The sequence below is a fragment of the Halyomorpha halys genome, unplaced genomic scaffold (genome assembly GCF_000696795.3).
Source record: "Halyomorpha halys isolate HHAL.00 unplaced genomic scaffold, Hhal_1.1 Scaffold170.1, whole genome shotgun sequence".
Lineage (NCBI taxonomy): Eukaryota > Metazoa > Arthropoda > Insecta > Hemiptera > Pentatomidae > Halyomorpha > Halyomorpha halys.
The window spans coordinates 1469305-1490427 of NW_027107231.1; the positions used below are offsets into that span (position 1 = coordinate 1469305).

General features: G+C 29.0%; 1 protein-coding gene across 1 annotated transcript in view; it reads left to right on the forward strand.

The window, feature by feature from the left end:
* LOC106678955 (ankyrin repeat domain-containing protein 26) overlaps positions 1-13460 on the forward strand; it is a gene marked incomplete at its 3' end in the record, with an annotated part of 94885 nt that extends 81425 nt beyond the window's left edge. The window contains 8 exon segments of the mRNA XM_014417827.3: positions 1305-1446; positions 1745-1930; positions 4775-4864; positions 5711-5905; positions 6735-6858; positions 7763-7874; positions 11452-11573; positions 13361-13460. Of these exon segments, the coding sequence (XP_014273313.1) occupies positions 1305-1446; positions 1745-1930; positions 4775-4864; positions 5711-5905; positions 6735-6858; positions 7763-7874; positions 11452-11573; positions 13361-13449 (1060 nt within the window).
* Positions 13461-21123: the final 7663 nt, after the last annotated feature.

A 21123-nucleotide genomic window follows, 5' to 3' on the forward strand; every position in this document is an offset into this window, starting at 1 on the left:
GGCCTTGATTCTACGTACCGCCATCTTGGCTTTATTTGGAATCACGAAGTTATTATAAACAATGAAACTTGGTTAGCTTGCTTTTTGGATAAACAAAACAAATGAACAATCTTAAAATGATACATAAAAGAAAACATATTAAAAACCCTTTATACATCAAAAGATACTATTTGCTACAAAAGGAGCATATTACAATATATATATTATATATGTGTGTGTGTTACAACAAAGCTATTAATTATTCATATGTTTTAATGTTTTTATTAGATTTGAACACAGATACTTTAGAAAGAGCAAGCATCATTATATTTTTCAATATTTCCCTATAATCCCACCATAATTGACTATTATTTGTTTTTATCAAATGTTTTCATTTTTAAAATTGTTTTAAAAAATTTAAAACCTTTTCTTTTCATTCAATTTTAACATTTTTTTTTAACTGTTTTAAATATTTTTGTTGTTTCTCATTCTTCAACTTTTCTAGTAAACGAAGGAGCAGAATGTATTCAATGCTTTAGCTTATTTAATTAAAATCAAACAATAAATGACGAAATATGTTCTTATTAAAATAAAATGAAACTAATTTTGAGAGAAAAAAATTTAGTCCCTGGAAAAGGTTTTCATTTTACTCTGCTAACAGCAACAAATCAATAAAATACGAAATTTTCTTAACATTTTTCAAACTTGTATAAATGTACAAAATAATATAAGCATAGTTTAATTGAAATACAAGTTTAATTATCTTAAATTAGAGCAAATAAGTTATTAATGCATACAGCCTTTTTACATGATGTTCAGTGGTCTTAGTAATGCTTTTGCTTTATTCAGAAATGTCATTGACCCCATCATGCTTGGATGAATTTAAGCAATATACTTCTTCAACAAAGATTAGGGATTTTTGAATTTTTGCTACTGCTAGAAAAATAATATAAATAATGTAGGAATAGAACATATATTAATAATTTATCATGATAAATACATTAGGATATTGTTCAAGCCACCTGTTGAGCCTTTTATACTAATGAATCCACATATCTGTTTTCTGTACTTTCAGCCATTATCCTTGTTTCATGGCTCATTAATTTTTTCAAATGAATTTAGATTTAGATTTAAACATTTTTTTATCAGTATTATAGTTTGTACCAAGATTAAGAATTTTCATATTTTAACATATCTACAATATGTTACCCATGATCTTAATTTTTTATTTTATTTTCTTAAAATATGTATAACATTTCAAAGAAGTTGTAAGCATTACAGTCTTCAAAACAGAAATGCTCATAGTTTTTTATTTAATTTGTCAGATATGAAGAATGTGCTGCTAAGCTAGAAATGATGGATAAGAGGCAAGATCCCCGACTGCTGGAAGCTCAAGACACAATAGCTACACTTAAAAGAACAATAGCTATTTTACAACAAGAAAAAACAGCTCATCCAAAATACTATGTAAGCAACAAAATTTTAAATCACATTATTGTTTATTTTCAAAGGTTGTAGTTGTTGTTAATTAGGTTTCATGCCTTTATTTTATCAAAAGGCCTTATTATCACCAATTTGAAAATTAGATTTTACATAAATGGGAAAAATTTATATTACTTTAGTACTTCCAACATAAATCTTTATATATAATTTGTTTCTTTTAAAATACCTTTAGATTTTATCTTTTTTTTTTTTTTTTTTTTTTTTTTTGTTGCCTGGTTCAATTTTATACTATAGTAAAACAAAAGATTAATTTTTATTTTAGGATGTTTCAACTAGTACTGCATCTCCCAGGAAGTTCCTGGGTTCAACAGATTCTGATGGGATTGATAAATCCTGTTCTGAAATAGCACTGGGAGCTTTACAGAATGAACTGAGTGCATGTAGGAAGCTGTTAGAAACCTATGCTGTGGAAAAAAGTGAAAATAAGAAAAATAGTGAAAGCAGTAAGGTACTTATCATTTTAAACTAATATTTCAGATTTAAAAACTAATGTTTCTTTTGGAAATATTGATTAAAATTCACAACTTATTGGGATGGGCTAGGAAATATTATTGTTCAGAAATAGTATATTTTAATAGAAATATGACTAAATAAATTTTTAAGGATTGAATACATGTTAAAATTTAGCTAAAACATTTTGAAGAGCTTATGTTATAGTCTTTCTCATCAAACAGAGGATTAAAGAGGCTGAGCAGATCTCGTTGCGTGAAAAAAGGACTCAACTTCTAATACTGTCCCACAGTAGTCAGGTCCCATCATAATGCATTATGAATTCATCTTCAGAGCATTGGGCTGGTAATTTGGTTTGCTTAATTCAACATAACAATTTTTGGCTCTATCATCACTTGGAAATAAATGAAATCTAACAACTGGATATACATTGATTCTTGGACTACCAGCTTGATTTAATTGAATATTATTTGTTGTAGAATATAAGTTTTATTATTTGATTTGTAAATAAATCAGTAGATGGTGACACTATGAAACTGCTGGGAACAAAGAAACATGTCTGAGCACAGTTGGTCAAGGCGTTTATTTATGGAAACATATACTCTTTGTCTTTGTTTATAAAACCCTCCTTAAATTCTACAACAAACCGGTAGCACAGCATGGCTTAGTGCGTGAAAGGGTTAAGCGACAAGAGTAATTTACGTATGTTAACAGATACATAAGCTTTGTGATTTTATTTAGGATTTTTTTAGAACTGCCATGATCAAAACATAAAGGACAATGGAGGCCATGGTATTCAACATAAAACACAGCAGAAAATTATGGGATTGTGTCGATGAAAATTGAAGTGTACTTAGAAGCAAAGGACTTATGTGAAAAATTACAGAGAAAGATCCGCTGACTGGAGAAGATGCAGCTTGGACAAAGAAAAACAAACAGGTACTGTCTACTATTATTTTAACAGTTGGTGACGATGTATTGCTGTCAATCAGAGGTGAAAAAAAGTGCGAAAAAGGTTAGGAAAAAATTTAAAAAAGGCTTGAGGGCGTTCCAGAGGAGAAAGCGATGGATTTGATGTTAGACCTTACTAATATTAAGAAAAACAGCAGTGAAACATTTGATGAATCCCTTACAAGGTTTCAGTGTTTAGTCCAGGAGATATATCAACTAGGTAAATGTTTGACAGATAGATAATCAGTGAGGTACATTATAGAAGGCTTACCACCCTGTTATGACCGAGTTGTTAACGCTGTTTTGGTAAATAGTAATATTAAATTAGCTGAGTTAAGGCAAATGCTATTAAAGTTTGGAAGGAGAAACACCACCAATAGAAACAGACACATTAAAAACATTTCATGAATGGCTAAATTTCAGTCCAAAAGTTTGCTTTATTTGCAAAAAACCAGGTCACCTGAAAAAAGAGTGCTGGTTCAACAAAGAAAAAAATAGACAACCCAATAGAAATGGATCCTCTGATACACAAAAGCCTCAACCAAGAAGACAGCATAGAGCATCCTTAGCCACAGAATTTTCCTTATGTGCTACTTACAGTGACAATAGGTATTTGGTTGAGGAAGGATCTGAAGAAACAAAAGAATTTGAAAAGGAAATTGATGTCATCTTTTCCTAGGAAGGAAGTGTGGAAGAAATTTTTGAAGGCTCCGAAGACAAAGTTCCTGTACTGATAGAACAAGAGACCAGATCAACAACAAACGTCAGATGATGACGAAATAGTCCCTGCAGTCTGAGATATAGATTATGTGGTAAAAATATTAAGCTTTTCCCTGATTCAATTGAAAATGAAACGTCTGTGTTTATCAAAGACTATGCAGTTGATGTTGGTGAAGAAATATAAGATATTAGCACAGAAAAACTTGATCGAAAGATGAAAATACACATTATTGAAGATTTCTACACAGAAGATGAAGAACACCTTAGATTAAATGCACATTATTCTGATTGGGTTATTGGTGAAAACAATATGGATTGTGAAGCAAAAATTGAGAAATATACTAGAGCTAGGAAGAAGGGACCCAGAAAGAAAAAGGGATTTAGTTGTACCACAAATATTGCTAAACTTCCTGTTGAACCAAATATTCATAATGACATTAGAGGTGATTTTGGTGAATATTATAATCCTGACTATGAAAAATCTGGATCCAGTCGAAAAGGTAGAGGTCCAAATCATTCACAAAAGGACAGAAAACTGGTTGGTGATGTTTGAACCTAGGACTTGAAGTGTTTGTGAAACATCAAATTAATATAGGTGTAATTGGAGTGTGTGTGCAATAAAAAGTAAAAAAAAATGTAAGAATATGCAAAGTAAAAAATAAAACATATTTTAGGAAGGAAATTGTTGTAGAAAATAAGTTTTATTATTTGATTTGTAAATAAAATAATAGTCATAGGCGACACAATGACATTGCTGGGAACAAAGAAACATGCATGTTTCTTAGTTTTGAGCACAGTCGGTGGTGGCGTCTATTAATGGAAACATATACTCTTTGTCTTTGTTTATAAAACTCTCCCTAAATTCCACAACATTATCTTCCCTTCGAAGCAATTGTCCTCTGACATTTTTAATTATATTGACGTTTGGAGTTCTTGTCTGCTAATCCAATATCTGGATATATTTATGTATGTACTCCTGGACAAAATTAGTGCATCACTTTATATTTAAATTATTTTTTACATTAAAAAAATATGCTTTAAAAAACAATTCTATAATTTCATAAATTATAAATATACCAAAAATTTTATTGGTAATAAAAAATATAATGAAATATATGAAAATAAAATTTTCATTTTATTTATTGATACTGTGATTTTTTTATATTTTTAGGTTAGTGATATAGAACAAAAATTAAAAATTGAAATAGCCAAAAGAGAAATATTGGAAAATCAAGTAAAACGGCTACTGAGTGAAGTACAGGTGAATTGTTTTGTGTATTAGGTACATTATAAAGCATACTTAAAAAAATGTATAAATATATTTTTGTTTTCTTAAAAATAATTAAATGTTACTGATATAATATAATATAACCACTACTTATTTCACAGCATTAATGATATTCATTAAAAATTACATTTATTGAGTTACACTCTTTAATTGTAACTTAAAGATAACAGTTCAGACAATGTTATCTCCAGGAGCAGGTTGATCAACCTCCTACAGTTACTTTGCCATATTTTCACTTAGTCAACAGGTTTTTGTTCCAACCTGTTGAAGAATCAGGTGCCTGTAGAGTGTGACTTCAGCCAAGGTTGTGTGTATGAGGAAGCTACTTACATACTCCCTCTGATTAAGAATATTTATTAGTAAAGTAATTCTCCTACATTAAAAAAGTATTGCTCTGGTTCTAGCCTAAGATTTTTAATCTAAAAAAAATGAATGAGATCAATGTTTATTAATGTTTTATTAAAATTACTGATTATACCTCTTTTATTAACCATGTAAGGCCCACCAGGCCGATCTGGTATTAATTAAATAAAAAATTACTGACGACTCATTTGGATTCTTAATCATTATCATACAAGGGTGGTTTGAAAAGTTGTCGGAATGTACTAGAAAGAAGTGTCTTATCTTGGTGGAACTGGTTTTATTTTTCAACATAGTCTCCTTGTAGACTAATGGATTTGGTCCAGCGATCTCCGAGAGCAGTGATTCCGAGAACTTTTCAAACCACCCTTGTATTTTGATCCATTAAAAAAAAGTTATATGGTCTCATTTAGAAAAAAAAAATTATATTGTCTCATTATTTCAAAATATTTATTTTAGCAAAGGATTGATACTGGGCATCTGGATAGTATTCAGCAAAAACTTGTGAAAGATTTTGTATCCAGGAAGGAGATAGAAGAAATAAAAAGTCTGCATGGTGAAGCTCTAGAAAAAGTAAGGCAGGAAGTAATATCTGAGTCAGAATCAAAATTAAGTGCCAAACTTGCTGAAATTAATGCTCTGATTCAAGGACAGGTAAGTAATCCTTCTTTTTTAATTTTGTAGAAATAATTATAGACTCTTCTTCACTACTTGGTTCTGTGGTCATTTCATTCATTTCTTCTTTACCACCACCTTTTTCATAATTGTTTTATGAATTTCACAAACCGATAAGTAATTATAATTACTTCCACTCAATCTGGAAAGACTTAGTCTATTAAAATGTATCTATTTTAGTGAACTTTACAATATTTATATGCTGGTATAATTTATATTGTTCCTTATTTTCTCACTCCAGCACTTGATTTAGCTTCTAAGCTTCATTCTAAATAAAATAATTTGAGGTACTCAGAACTTTTAAAACTCTCAATTTAATTTAAAATCAAACTAAGTGGGCACCTCTTCCTGTTTATTTTTTTTAGAGTTTGCACCAGAATAAAAATAAATCTAACAAATAAAGATGAGTAATTTTTTTTTTCTATTATATTCTGTAAATGTACAGGATAAATAATGTTCCACTGACATGAAAGCAGAATGATGAACTTTTTATACTATTGAGCACTAACTTAATTGGAAGATTAATTGAGTACCATTTTACGAACAAAGCTAATAGCACTAACGGTTTTATTAATCTTGATAGGATTTAATTGATTATTCAATCATTTCAACTAATATATTTATTATTTAATATTCTATTGGTAATAATGATTTTTTATTTTAAAACCATTGTACTGAAACTGACTGTATATTTTATAATTTGATTACTTCAGCTAACTGTATGAAATATTTAAATTTTTATTTAGATATCTTTTCTTCTGAGATTTAATGACATTATCTTCATGTTGTTCTGTTCTTAATCTTTCAGATGCAAGAACAAATAAAACTAGAAAAGATGAGGGAAAATAGTGAATTCTCCATTAAACAACAATTTGAAAATATTAGTTCCACTCTACAAACAGAACTTGGGAAGATTCAAAGTGCTCTAAAAGGTGATACTCATTACTCATTTGTCATTTTAATCTTTACTCTTTAGAGTACTGCTATGCCCTGCAACAATGCCCTCTCCTCACAATGCATTCCTTGTAAATCCTATCAATTTATTGTGAATACATAGTTCAAAATTGGTATTAGCAAAATCATTGGCTGCTTTGAAATTAAAAATATTACTTTTATGTGTTGATTTATATTGTTTTCCAATTATTTGCTGAAGGATGAATATTTGATCTTGCATACACTTTTATTTTCTAAATCCCACTAAGCTTCATTTGATATTTTAAAGTAAGAACCATTCCACTATAAAAATTATTAGCCAGAATAATTGATTTCTCGTGTGGATATCTTGTTGCAAACTGTTGAAAGTTTGATCAGATTTCTTAAGCTACTTTCTTGAGATAATTTATTATTATTTCCTCTTTATGTAAAGAGAATAGTGATTCAAAAACTTTCCTTAAAGGATATTTTTATCGGCAATCATGAAAACTATTTGTTTATTATGTAAAGGAGGTGGCAATGGCTGTGGTCAAGAAGAAACATAAAATAGTTCTCAACTATTTATTTATTGCTGACATTTTGACCCACAGTGTAGGCCTTCATTAGGGCTGATCTGATGAGTGAAGATGTAAAAAAGGAACCACTCTCTTCTTGACCACAGCCCTGGCCATCTTTAAATTCACATATGTTCAATCTATTTATATATATATATATATATATTCATTATGTTTTTTATATCTCAATATGTATTAATTTTATTTTTTTAACACCTACCCATGGGACTTTCGTTTAAAATCTAATGGAGAGGCTGATATCCAATAGTGCTAGAACATATTTTACCATCTTTTAATTTTAAGACCATGTATTAGTACAGTACCTTACAAACATATAAAAATCTTTTAGAAAAAGAAGCTGAAGAAAGATTATTTAGAAGTAAATTTGGAGAATTGGAGACAGAATTAAAGAAAAATCTTGAACCAAAGCAGAATTCAGAAGATTACCAGAGTGACCTAAGGTATATATTAATATCTCATTTTTATTAAATCCAAACTACAGTGCTGCTTGGAGTATAAAAAGAAAATTGTTCTAATATTAGGAAATCAATGCTGCCAAATGGCTTGATTACAAGTTTATGTGAACAATAATCTTTTAAGATACATTTTTTATACAGTTTTCTCAGTCATATTAATTTAATTTATTATTAAAAATGTTTACTCTCAACATAACTAAAAAGAACTGTTCTTTCAGATTTCACTTTTGAAAAAATGAATCTGCCTGTGACAAAATGTTTAATTTACATTAAAAATCTGGTGTAGTGAGCACATCTTTGAAATTAATCTTCACTAGTTTCATAGACAGAAACTTTAGCAGAATAGCAAAAGAATATCATTTTACAATAATTTACAATTTGTTCTTAATTATTAATTATTCAATTATTAATTGTTACATTATCAATATTTAAAATACTAAGAATGATTTTATGGAATCATCCTGTCTATTAAAATTAAAATTTATTTATTTAATAACTATGATGACAAGAAAATGTTATCAAGATGCTGAAATGGAAAACCCCTTGGGCATGCATCTGCCAGTTAAAGCAAACGTTTTATTTATGCATTCCTCATCATTCTCCATTACATTCTATAACTGTCTTTGTTAAATATCATTTTTTCTAAAATATTCGGCTTTCCAATAATATATAATACATCTATATCACTCACCAGAAATGTATTTTCAACCAGGAAAAAAAAAAATTTCTCTTATCTTCTTAAGTTAGTTATCAAAAATTTCATAGTTTATATTTATTCATTTTTAATGACTAATAAAGTATATGATTGGTAATTTTTTCAAATAAACAAAATAAATGATACTGCTGCAAAAGAATTTTTAGAAAATTTGCATTTAAGCACTGTCATACTATTTTAAGGAATGATCTGAGGAAAAACCTATGTGATATTGAAGACTACCTATTTTTACATTGATCATAATCATAATAGTTAAAGCCGTTTTTGAGAAAATTGAAAAAACAACAGAAAGATTAGCACTTTCTTAACAACCAGCCGATTCACTTCTATCCTGCAATAAAAAACCTTGGTGTCACCTTTGACCAACACCTCTCCTGGAATAACCACATTTCCCAAATCCATAATTATACTCAAACAATTCCTAAGATTCCATAACTCCATTCCTCAGAACACCTGTCAGCTCCTATTATCCTTTCTCGTCTTCCCCCACTTCGACTATGGATCCTTGGTGTATGGAGGGCTATCTGCAGAACTAGAGTTGAGACTGAAGATACTCATGAATTTCTTTGTAAGATTTATCTTTGGGTTCCCAAGGCGCTCTCAAGTCTCCCGCTGGTATACCGAGTTGAAGTGGCTCTATCCAACCTCCCGAAGGCAATACCTCCTTGGTGTTTTCCTATTCCAAGTTATAAAATCAAAAACCTACCTATATCCTAGATCTCCTCACTCTTCGCTCATCTATCCACTCAGTAAACACCAGATCCCAACTGATTGATTTATACATGCCTTTCTATAGAACCGCCTTCTTTAGCAAATCCTTCGTCATACGTGCAACCTCCCTTTGGAATTTTCTTCCCATTTCCATTCGCCAGTCCTCATCCATTCTTTCCTTTAAACAAAACCTATTCCTCCACTTATTGTATAACCAAACTTCCACACCATTGTAATAAAATAAATAGGCATATATTGATTTACATTATAAATAATAGTAAAACCAATACACCAATGTAATTTCATTTTACTATCTGAAAATTTGTAAATATTTTCCAGAAAAAAATCTTAATATATAAACCATGTATTTATTCTTAGAGGACATATGTCCCAGAATAAAATTATTTTTCATTTCACTTCCGGTTAGTCGATGTTAACGAAAAAGTTGGTGTGACATCCCAGGCATACACCTGCCCTAAATTGTAATTTCTGTTTCCTACGATGTTTTGTTTGGAGCTGTGGGGACACACACACACACCATTTTGTAACACTTGTTTATTTGGACTCAGGTACCTCAAAAACTGGAATTCAAAATTTTCCATGATTGGAATACTACTCCTTAGTATATATTTCATATATAAGCAAGTAAAAGTAAAAATTGAAAAGGTATTTTATGACTTCAATTCGAATGAATGTGTTTAATTTATAATATAAAATAAAAGTTAGCCATGAAGTTAATGCTATTAGCCCCCCTATATGTTACCTTCCTATTAAATGCATTCTTCAAATACACTTTCGGCATTAAAAAGTAGTTTTTAGCTCTTCTGATCGAGATTAGTCTTCAATGCTATATTATCTTCAAAAGTTTGAATTTTTTAAGGTTTTACTAGCTTCAGTTATTACTTTATAGAAAATAGTTTATAATAGCTTATGAAGCAGAAAGAATTAAAATAATAAATTACATGTTCATTAACTGACCCTCCCTGAATACTGAAAAAATAAAGAAATTTGTCTTTAGATTTTTATTCTGAGTCCTCAGCTACTGTTATTTTTCTTGTTAGTATGCCAAGTTAAGTTGACTTTCTGATGGCTATGCTTCAGAAAGTATTACCAAATGAAAGGAAAACTAGGTTTCTTTCCCAATTCCTTAGACCATAAAATTTGAAATTAACCCTGGAAAAATATATAGAACTTGGTTTTTCTACTTCGACACTAAATGATTCTTTGTTGAAAATTTATATGTCGCTATTATACTAATCCTATCTATCCTGGAAACTGCATATTGCCCAAATTTCCTTATGGTCAATTAGTATCCTCAAATTATTTCATGATTCCAGTGATCTTCCACAATCTATTCACAGACTTCTCGTATCCTTTCTTGTTTTATTCCCACTTTGACTATGATTGTGTGATATACAGTAATCTCTAGATTAACACATGGACAGATTGTATTGAATCATGAATTGATTTTTAAGATATGTTTTTATTACTTTGAATTCTCATGTATCACAGCGATTTTAAGTGACTCTTCCCCTCTACCAGTAGACAATATTTCCTCGGATTTTACACATACTGTACTATCAACTCCCACCAAGCTCTCCCTCTCATATCTACAATACTTTGCAATTAAAATCCTCAATCTATTCACAGGAAATAAGATCCCATCATCCTGGCCTCTATACTCCTTTCCACAGAACCAAAGCAATTTACTTTTTTGTCTGCTCCTCTACCCTCTGGAATTAAAAGATTAAGAGACATTTTAGTTTGGCCAAAGTGTACTGAAAAAAATTTGTTGGAGCATATTCTGATTAATTGGTTTAGTATTCAATCTTTTTCGTGTCACTCCCTTACTTAAAGTGAGGCAATCATATATTTTTAGACTACTTGCAAATAAAATGGATTAAAGGCTCAGTAGTTTAAATTCTTTGTCTTGATTTAAGGTAGGATTCAGAACTATTATTTGTAAATAAATAACATCTAAATTAGTACGGTTATTTTCAATCAAAGTTACGAAGATATAGAAAACAAACTGTTAATATCGCTCACTGGTTTAAATTCTTTGTCTTGATTTTAGATAGCATCCAGAATTACTCATTATTTAATAAATATCATGTAAATTAGAATGTTTATTTTCAGTCAAAGTTACGAAGATACAGAAAACAAACTGTTAATATCTCCCACCTTTAAAAAGAAAGATACAACCATAAAAATGTATCCTCAGCAAAAAGAAGAGATAAACATTTTGAAGAAATGTGAAGGTAAATAGTTTAAACTTTTACTTAATTTTGATGTTTTTAAGAACATAAATTTGATTTTATGAATTAAATTTAGTATATTTAGAATTAAAACTAAAGTACAATTTCAACTACTTAATTGGTAATACACTTTCACGTACAATACTTTCAACTTTCTAAAACTTAAACATGTTTTCTTAGAGGAATAAATAAATTATTTATTTATTAAGAGAAAAATGTAATCTACCTTTAGTCTACAGCCTCTCTTAACGGATGCTTCTCTTTAGCACATCAGCCTCTTGGACAAATTTATTAAGGTCCTAATTTGGTTCAGTGGTTTTTGGATAATATTGACATGGCTCTGTGTATGAAGAAGTATAAATAAGGTGACCTCATATTTTTACTGAAGGTTGTAAAATTGAATATATATTTAATAAATAAAAGATTAAGGTTGAATATCAAGTAAATTTGAAGAAGTAATATTAATTATTACTATTTCAAAATTAGTAACTCAAACTTACAACTCATCCTTACCCCTTTGTTAGCTTATATAATTGAAAAGTCCCCAATTCTTATACAGTAAATGCATACCCTTTATAAAGAGGACTGTCTCAATAATCACATACAATCTGAATACAGAATAATGAATGGAGTATAAACTTCTTAAATTAGTAAGTCTGATCCTCTTAGTGTAGAATAGATTTTTTGGATAGAAAGATACGAACTCGCCATCAACCATGCAAAGTACTTCTTCAAACAGCAAGAAGTTGAGTTTTTGGGTCACACTGCAAATAATGGCACTCCTCACTAAGTTCTAGGTCATTTGTAATCTACAGTAGATAGAAGTTAAAGACCTCTGGTACTTTCTAAGTATGTTTAATTTTCACTGATGTTACCCTGTTGGTCAGAGAGAAGAGTGGTAGAACTACTATTTCCTCATGTGAAGAATTCATCCCAATACAAGTCCTCATCAGAAATTAAGTAGTTATTGGATAAAGGATCAAAGGAAAAAGGAAAATGCAGTGGTTGTTCTGATGTTTGGTCGTTTCAAAGTGACCATGAGAGGTCTTGTCTCTTGAAAGGACCAAAAACTACTTTTTTGACTAATTTCATTAGCAGATTTAATCATTAAACTTTATTTTGTCAGTTACAACCATCATGACATGCTCCAAAGAAGAAAACTATTTAACTTTTGGACCAATATAATAATCTATCATCTCTATAAAATACTATTAATTATCTTTATGAAATCCTATGGATAATTTTTTTTTACAGATCTTTATTTTTCTAAAAACTTTACTTAAAAAAAAAGATTTGCAATGTCATTTTTAAAAAAAATAAATAAATGATAATATAAAAAAGGACCTGTGGTTATGACTTTGTAATCTGTTTCAATTTTAAACATGGAAAATTGTCATTGACTATTATGGTAATTAGTAAATTTTAATGTTTATATGTTTCTAATAATATCTGTATCAAAATATTCATAAATATTTTAATACATAACTCATTATCCATTTGTATTAATATAATTTATTTGGTAGTGTTTATTTCTCTTTTCTATATTTTTAGTTTTCTTTCCTATATTTTTTAGGTATTCTTTTTATTATAATTATCCTTTATCTTATTTATCCTTTATCCATTATCCTTTCACATTATTTGCTTTCCTGATTCCTATACCTCATAATGTTTATTTATTCCATTAATTTTATGAAGCCTAATTTCTTTCTAAATTGCTTGATTGTGTATTTCTAAATTAATAATTAAATCAGTTTATATTTTGGTCATTTAACTCATCACAATGTTTGTAGAAAGAAAAGAAAAAGAGGTGTTGCAGTCTGAAACACTTGAAGAGAAGCTCAGTGAAGAATTAAAACTAAAATACATTAAAAAATTTTAATTTTTTTTATATTTTAAAATTTAAACTTAAAAGCCATAGATAAAAAAAATTTTTAAATTGCCGATTTCCTAATTCATACAGTGAATATTGTTAATGTTTACATGCCAAAAGTAAGTAGATATTTATAGTAACACTATATATTATATGTATATGATAAGTATATATTATATATAAAAATTATAATGTGAAGAAAAAGGTTGTGCATTGTTGACATAATGTGCTCATAGTTTTGAGCATTTTAATAAGTAAAATTTCTGTTTTGACAGAAAATATATTTAATTTTAGAAAAAGTTAAAGGTTAATTAAATATTTTTTCTACAGTTTTATCAAAGTAAATAACTTGTACACTTATATATTTATTATATATTATTGTTGCCAAAATTTTAGTATACTATTATTGGTAGTCCTTGCATTGTTTTGTTATAATAGTTGACTTTTTTCATTGAGTTGAAAAATTGCAGATTGGTTGTGTTGAGCCCATTTGGTTTCAACAAAAGCATTGGCTAAAACATTATTAAATGTACATGTTCCTAAGATATGTACTCAGAGAGAGCAACTGAGCCACTGTCAACCATAATTTTCTGCTAAAACATTAAAAAACTGAACAAATAAGATTAATTAAATTTTTTTTTTCAACATGTTCCAAGGAAGAATACTTTATTATATGGAAAAAACATTATTTTCCCTTCCTAATGAAAACAACAAAACAGGTAGTTTTTTTTAATACTCTTACTAATACTATTTGCAACCTGTCTCCAAGTCATGTGTATTTGAGAATTTTCATTTATTCAGTTTATTAATGTGACCTGCTCAGGTTATAAATTCTGTGAATTTTGATGATCCTGTACAAAACTCATATTTCTTTTTTTTTAATCTTGATCACATGGCAGATTATATAAAACTTAATTTTCATTAAACATTTAAATTATCTTCCTGTCCAAAAATACTTAGATTATATACACAATGTTAAGCCTAGAACATTTCATAACTTCCTTAAGCACTTCACTCAGAGTATTAATAATAACCTCTAATGTATCTCAACAGATTTTGGCTGAACCCTCAACTCCTTGCTCCAGGGTTTGGTCTTCTATAATCAGTTTCCTGCTGTATCAATGATTATACTCTCTTATGCTGTATACCCACCGATCAGGAATACCTGGTCTTCAATGGGTTTGTAAAACTTCAGTTAGTTGAGTTCAATGCTATACACACTTCCTCTTTTTTACAAATTTGATTAAATAACAGAATTCCTAATTGAAATATTGAACTCAAAGCTCTTCATGGTTGTGCAAAAGTATAGGCTACTACATTATTTCTCATGTACCTTCAAAATATTATACACATGACTAGAAACATTTCACCTGTCACTATTATACTATAATCCTGGAACAATGAAAAATGATTACCCTTGAAAACATTTAAAACCTCAAGCTCAAGTGATTAAAAATAATATTTAATGTTTTTCATCATGTTATTCATGATAAAAAGTTTTTGAGGAAACTATATTGAGTGGATTTGATAATACCTTGCACACTTGGATTGCACTTTACTGTTCCTTGTGTGTTAAGCTTAATTATGCTGAGGATTCACTGGTGGAAAGTTGTTCCTTCCTGTAGAACTTTTTTTTTTTTTTTAATTCATCTGTTGCCGATGGTAAAATTGATTCTTGTTAAAATGTATTTTTAACTTTAAACTTAAGCAATTTATTATTTATTGGAATGAATATAAATTTGGACTTTTTAAATTATTTGGAATTTATTTAATTCAATCCGACTTGGACTACCAATGATGGTCTTTGCTTTATATTTTTTCTTATGTATTTTTGAGAGGTGCCACTTTCAATTTTGTTATTGATGTAAAGAGCATTAGTATATCTGTAAGCATAAACTTTCAATTATTATAGTTAAAATACTCTAATTATCCTCTTAGAATTAATAAATAAGCTCAAGTAAATATCTAGTCCAGCTATTGTTATAGGCTGAATAATATCCATTTATTTATTTACTAGTTTATTTTTTTATGATATATTTAAATCTTTTGTTTGTTTTTTTAATAAAACACATACTTGTGGTTGTGATTAGATAAAGAAATGCCAAACTGAAATAAGAAAATAATAAGAATAAGATAGGCTTATAATTTTGTTTTGCCTCTAACTTTAGTTTTCCATGAGTATAATCTCTCAACATTTGCCTGGAGCATATTGATTGATATTAGGAACTGAACTTGTGTTATTTCATTAAAAATATTTTCTACCTTCAGTGGGAAAAATCCAATTTATAAGTATTGAGATGTTATTTCTGAAATAACCGATTCTATTTTATATGCACATAATTAATCATTAAGTTTCTCATGTTAACCCATCAACTAAAATTGTATTCCACATATAAAAAAATCTCAATGAATTCTGAAAGAATAAATATTAATTGAGTACTATTATTTTATATGGTTATAGTTCTTTCTTTTTTTCCCAACATATTTAACAGAAATACTAAAGCTCTCACTTCATAATATTCAATTTCCAGGGTTCAAATGTTGAAAGGTTACTATTAATATTTTTTAAGGTGTCTTCCTGATGTCTTATGGAAATTAAAATCAACAAGACTATTATTTTTTTTGTCTGTGTACAGAAACTTTGTTTATTATCACTTATCCTCATTGATGTAAACAATTATTTCTAAATTCTGTGGTATATATTTCTGGGAACCAATTTTTTCGAATAGAAATCTGTGATTATGGATAAACTTTGAAATGTGATTTCTGTGTGTAATAATTGATTGTGAGAATTGAGATGGACTATTAACAACTGCTTGTAATTGCTATGTATGGTTTATTGTGAAATGTGTTAAATATGTGTCCAAACTGATATTAGTTTTGAGATTGTGTATATATATGAGCAACTACATGTGTTTTATAATCAACCTAGTCCACTCTTGCTTTTTCAGAAATATAGATAGAAGGTGCCTGGTTTCAAGAAGTTGCATAATAAATACTGCGTAGTTGACAATCTTTTTGGAGAAAAATAAAATTAACTAGTTCAAATCTACAGTTTTATAATATATTAATTATAATATTTGAGCAAAAAACTCTCAATTCTCTTCGCTTTTTAGGTTATTGTTTTCTTTAAAAATCCTAATGTATTAATAATCAGGCTTTTTAGAGTTAAGGTTTGTTTTTTTTCAAAATTGGTTCCCTGTTTCATCATTCATTTCATTATTGACTCTTAGTTGTGAGTAGACTTGAATTCAGTGTGGCCTAATTTATTTATTTTTTATTTATTATTATTAATAACCACTCCCCAGTTTTAACATTTATGACACAACGAGCTAGAAAAAGTCTGACTATAAGTATTTATTAAAATTTTATTTTGGTGGACCTTTAGATTAAGGCAGGACGAACATGGTCATAAAAATGTAATTGGGATTATTTCCAATTAGCCTATTTATTGTATCCATAGAGAGCAGATTGCTTTGATGTGCTCAAAATACCAATTTTTTAAAAAATGTATCCTATTACATCTAAATGTCTACCTTTTATTTTCTCTTTTGTGTAGGATATATATTATGATTTTAAAGTTATCATTTTTGTCTTGATAATTAATACAATTTTGTTGATGAGAGTAGATTATACTTTATGATTTTATTAAATTATTCTAATTCAAGTGTAATCAAAATTATGTTAATCCATATTTTATCTAGAAAAATTAACAAAACCAAAAAAAAAAAAAAACCTGTGACGTAGACTTTAAAATTTTTATGTCAAGATATCCTGGTATCTATAATGTATATTAAATACACTTTTTGGAATGTAGCCAAATATTGATATTAAATGTTGAGATTTTAAATAATATAGCCATCTCTTTAAAGAGTTTTTAAATATTACATATAAAATACAATGGTTCATTGTTATAGTGATATATTTAGTTTTTATACATATAAACCATAGTTATTCATATTTTATTAAGTAACATTAGGGTATGGATTTTGTATGAAAAAATAAGATTAAATATTTAATGTCTGCTCAAAAGTAATCCATATCATCAATGTTATAATTGTGATTCGGTTAGTTCAAAATTTTGTACATTCTTATATAGGATCCTACTGAATCTTTTCAATTAATTGTATGCAAAATATTTTTAATTGATAAAACCCATTCTTTTCTTCTCTGTAATAACTTTTTATAAGTGATAGTTTACCATTTTTGGTATATTTCTGGGTTTAATGTTCAATTATAATTCCATACTTGTACAGAATTAAGTAGTTATATATATATATATATATATATATATATATACATACATATATATACATATATATATATATATATATGTATGTATATATATATATGTATATATATATATATACATATATGTATGTATATATTCTTTTTAGTTGAAAAATCTTTAATGTGTAGTAAAAAATATATACTTTTTTATTGTTTTCAAAAGTCAAATTTTAAATTACTTCTGTCTAATTTGACAGTTTTTTTTGTTCTGTTAGTGTTTTTAATACCATTCTATGAATTAAAAAAAATATAGAATATTAATTATTAATTAATTATTTCAGATGTCATAATGGTTAGAAATTAATGATTTATATAGAGCATAAATTAGCATGATTATTATTTTTTGGATCCTCGGTAAGAATGTAATCGTCACCTAGCTCTATCCCATTTTCTTACCTGTCATACCCTAATGAGCAATGAACAATGATTTTGTCCTAATTAATGCTTAGTCATTTATCCTATTTACAAAAAATTACATAATATTTTGAAAGAAAATAAAAATTGTAGATGAATATTTCTGGGACATGAGTGATTCAAAGCTATTATTTGCTTTATTTATTCCACAAATTTCTAGCAAAGTTATGTGATTATTCTTTCTTGTAAATTAAACTTTAATGTGTGATGTTTTTATAGGGATTTACCTAAGTCGTACAAAACTCTATTGCATACTTTTCAAAATTTAGTTTGTAAAAGCTTTGGATTTCTCAAAAGTCCTCAAGACATTATAATTAAGTATGTTTGACAGTATATCTGTATATATTTTTTATTTGACATGTGATGGATATTCCTAAAATAATAGAAAATCTTGTAGAAATTATAAATATAGAATTCAGTTTCTCGGTGTCAAATTTGAATACTCTATATTACCTATTTTATTCTTCAAATTATCAACTATTTAGCTGATGGTGTAAAACCTTATTTGACTATAAAGCAGCTGTTGATATTTTATTTTGTTGCAATGGATAATTAAATAAATTTATGGCTTGACATCCCTTTAAAGAGACAAGGCTTAATGAATGAGTTGCCACAAAATTGGGAATTTTATTTTATGAGACTTTCTATTTTGATTGGGCTCTGTTACTTTATTAAATTATTCACTCCTAAAAATAATATTCAATGTGGTTCAGTTATGAATCACATGATGGCTCTAAATAATGGTTTGAAGCCTTTCTATTAGCTTTGAAATTCATTTTTACTGTATTGATGGTATTATTTTTTTTCATCTTTAGTATACTTTGTATATCGTATGAAAATATAATTAATCCACTATACAAATTAAGGATTTTTACAAATTATTTATATTATTCAAAATAGATTATTATCCCAAACCAGCTTATCCTGGCAGACTCCACAACTGTTTTTCCATACATCCTTTTCACCAAAAATCAGTGCTGCTTAGAACATTATCCACCGATCCCTTTTATATCTTTCTGACACTCAATATCACCAGACCAACATACAACATATTAAACAGATTTTACTTAACTACAATTTCCCACCTGATATGACAAACAAACTTTTAGACTCTTATGTTAACCCTATAACTTCAGTTCTTCCTGTCCTCAACCCTTCTTAATCAACTTGATCTCTTTATCAGTATAAATCCCATCTATATATCCCCATTCTTTCTTAAAATATATAAAAATCCTTACAATCCACCATAGGGCAGAAACCCTACGTCTTGGTCTCAAGTCCCACAGCAACATTTCCTACCTTTTCTCTAATTTAAAAGATTCTATTCTTTTCTTGCACCGTTCTAATCTAGTTCAGGGGATTCCCTTTTCTACCTCTAGTTTTAATTCTTTCTATATCAGCGAGACTAAAAAACAAATTAAAAACTGTACTTCCCTGCATAAAACTTCTATTAACTCCAATAACCCTTTTGCCTCTAAATTGTCTGAACACACTTTAAACCTCAATCATTCTTTCAACTTCGATCACAGGTTAATCCTTGCTAATGTCTCCTGTAAAATTGCCTCATCTCGGAATCCATTATATCAAATTAACACAGAAATCCATCAACTTTTTTATCATTGTTATCTGTTTTGTATTAATTCCCCTAGTAGAAACCACATTCTGAGCCAATTCTTTAAAGTCATTTTTTTTTTTTATATAACTCTGGTTTGTTTCAATAAATTTTGCTCTGAGTCCAAATAACCAAGACTCTGCCATAGGATCGTTAGTGTTATCTGTGTTAGCTGTTTAGCTCATAAATGAAAGGTTGTATAGAAGTGAAATTATATATTTAGTTAGGTACATAGGTACTTTGTGCGTATAGCGTCACGTTATTGGTAGTAGTTATAAAGTATATTAGCCTGACCTGCGGGGCTGAGAACCTCATCGCCTCGGTGGATGTTCACCGATCTAGGATTAATGTTAAGACTTCTTAAAGTTTTAGAGATCATTAGTTTTTTAGAATAATGAAAGAATTTACTCAGCGAGTAACTACCAAGAATGCAAAGGCCGGCAAGAGCCATAGACTGTAAAGTGCTAGTTAAAAATGAAAACTTTTATTTAGCGTTCATTCATGCAAACAATACATTTTTCAGATGTAAATATAGGTTAAATATTTATAAAATGGTAACATTAAAATATATACATGCAATTAAGATCAGACGATTAATTCTTGAATCTTGGTTTAGATGTTAGCGCCCAGGTAGCAGTAGCAGGTTAGGTTGCACGATTTTCTCACGGGAATAAGAGCCCTCTCTGCCGAAAGCTTTAGTTCTCTTGGTCTCTGATTGGAATGATGTACAGTACAGCTCTCTTAGCACTCAAAATCTTTGTAATTACGACGTTTCCTGATTGATATCGTTGCTACAAGGACATATTAGGAAAATTTCGAAAGCAAAGCTTCAAGTTTATATCAAGTAGAAGTTCTTATCAGTCACGACAGTCCTCCCCACCCCAATCCATATGACACGCTGAAAAATCTACCAACTGAGGCGGGAACCGAGACCTCTCCACAAAAATCTCCCCAACTATCTCCGGTTGTCGTGGCGAGCCAGCAAATCCCGGCGGTGAGGCAATACTAATAAGGCAAATTTACATATAAATAAATACCTGGTGCGTAAAACCGGAGGGGATGTTCAGATATTCCTGGAGCTAGCAGCTGATCGAGACGCCGTTGTAGCTGGGCTCAAATCGCTACAAATAGGTCATCACACTTATGCCCCACGAGAGGGAAAAACGCAACAGCGTTATGTCATTAAAAACATAGACATTTCCATGCCGTTGGACGATGTCCGGGCTGCCTTCCAGCACTTAGCCCCTATCGGTATTAGGCGTCTCCAGAAATCAAACAGTGATGGGACGAAAACCCCCCTCTCCCCTATTGTTATCACGGTGCCAGTTCAGGTCACCCTCGAAGATATCAAGAAGGTACGCCATATC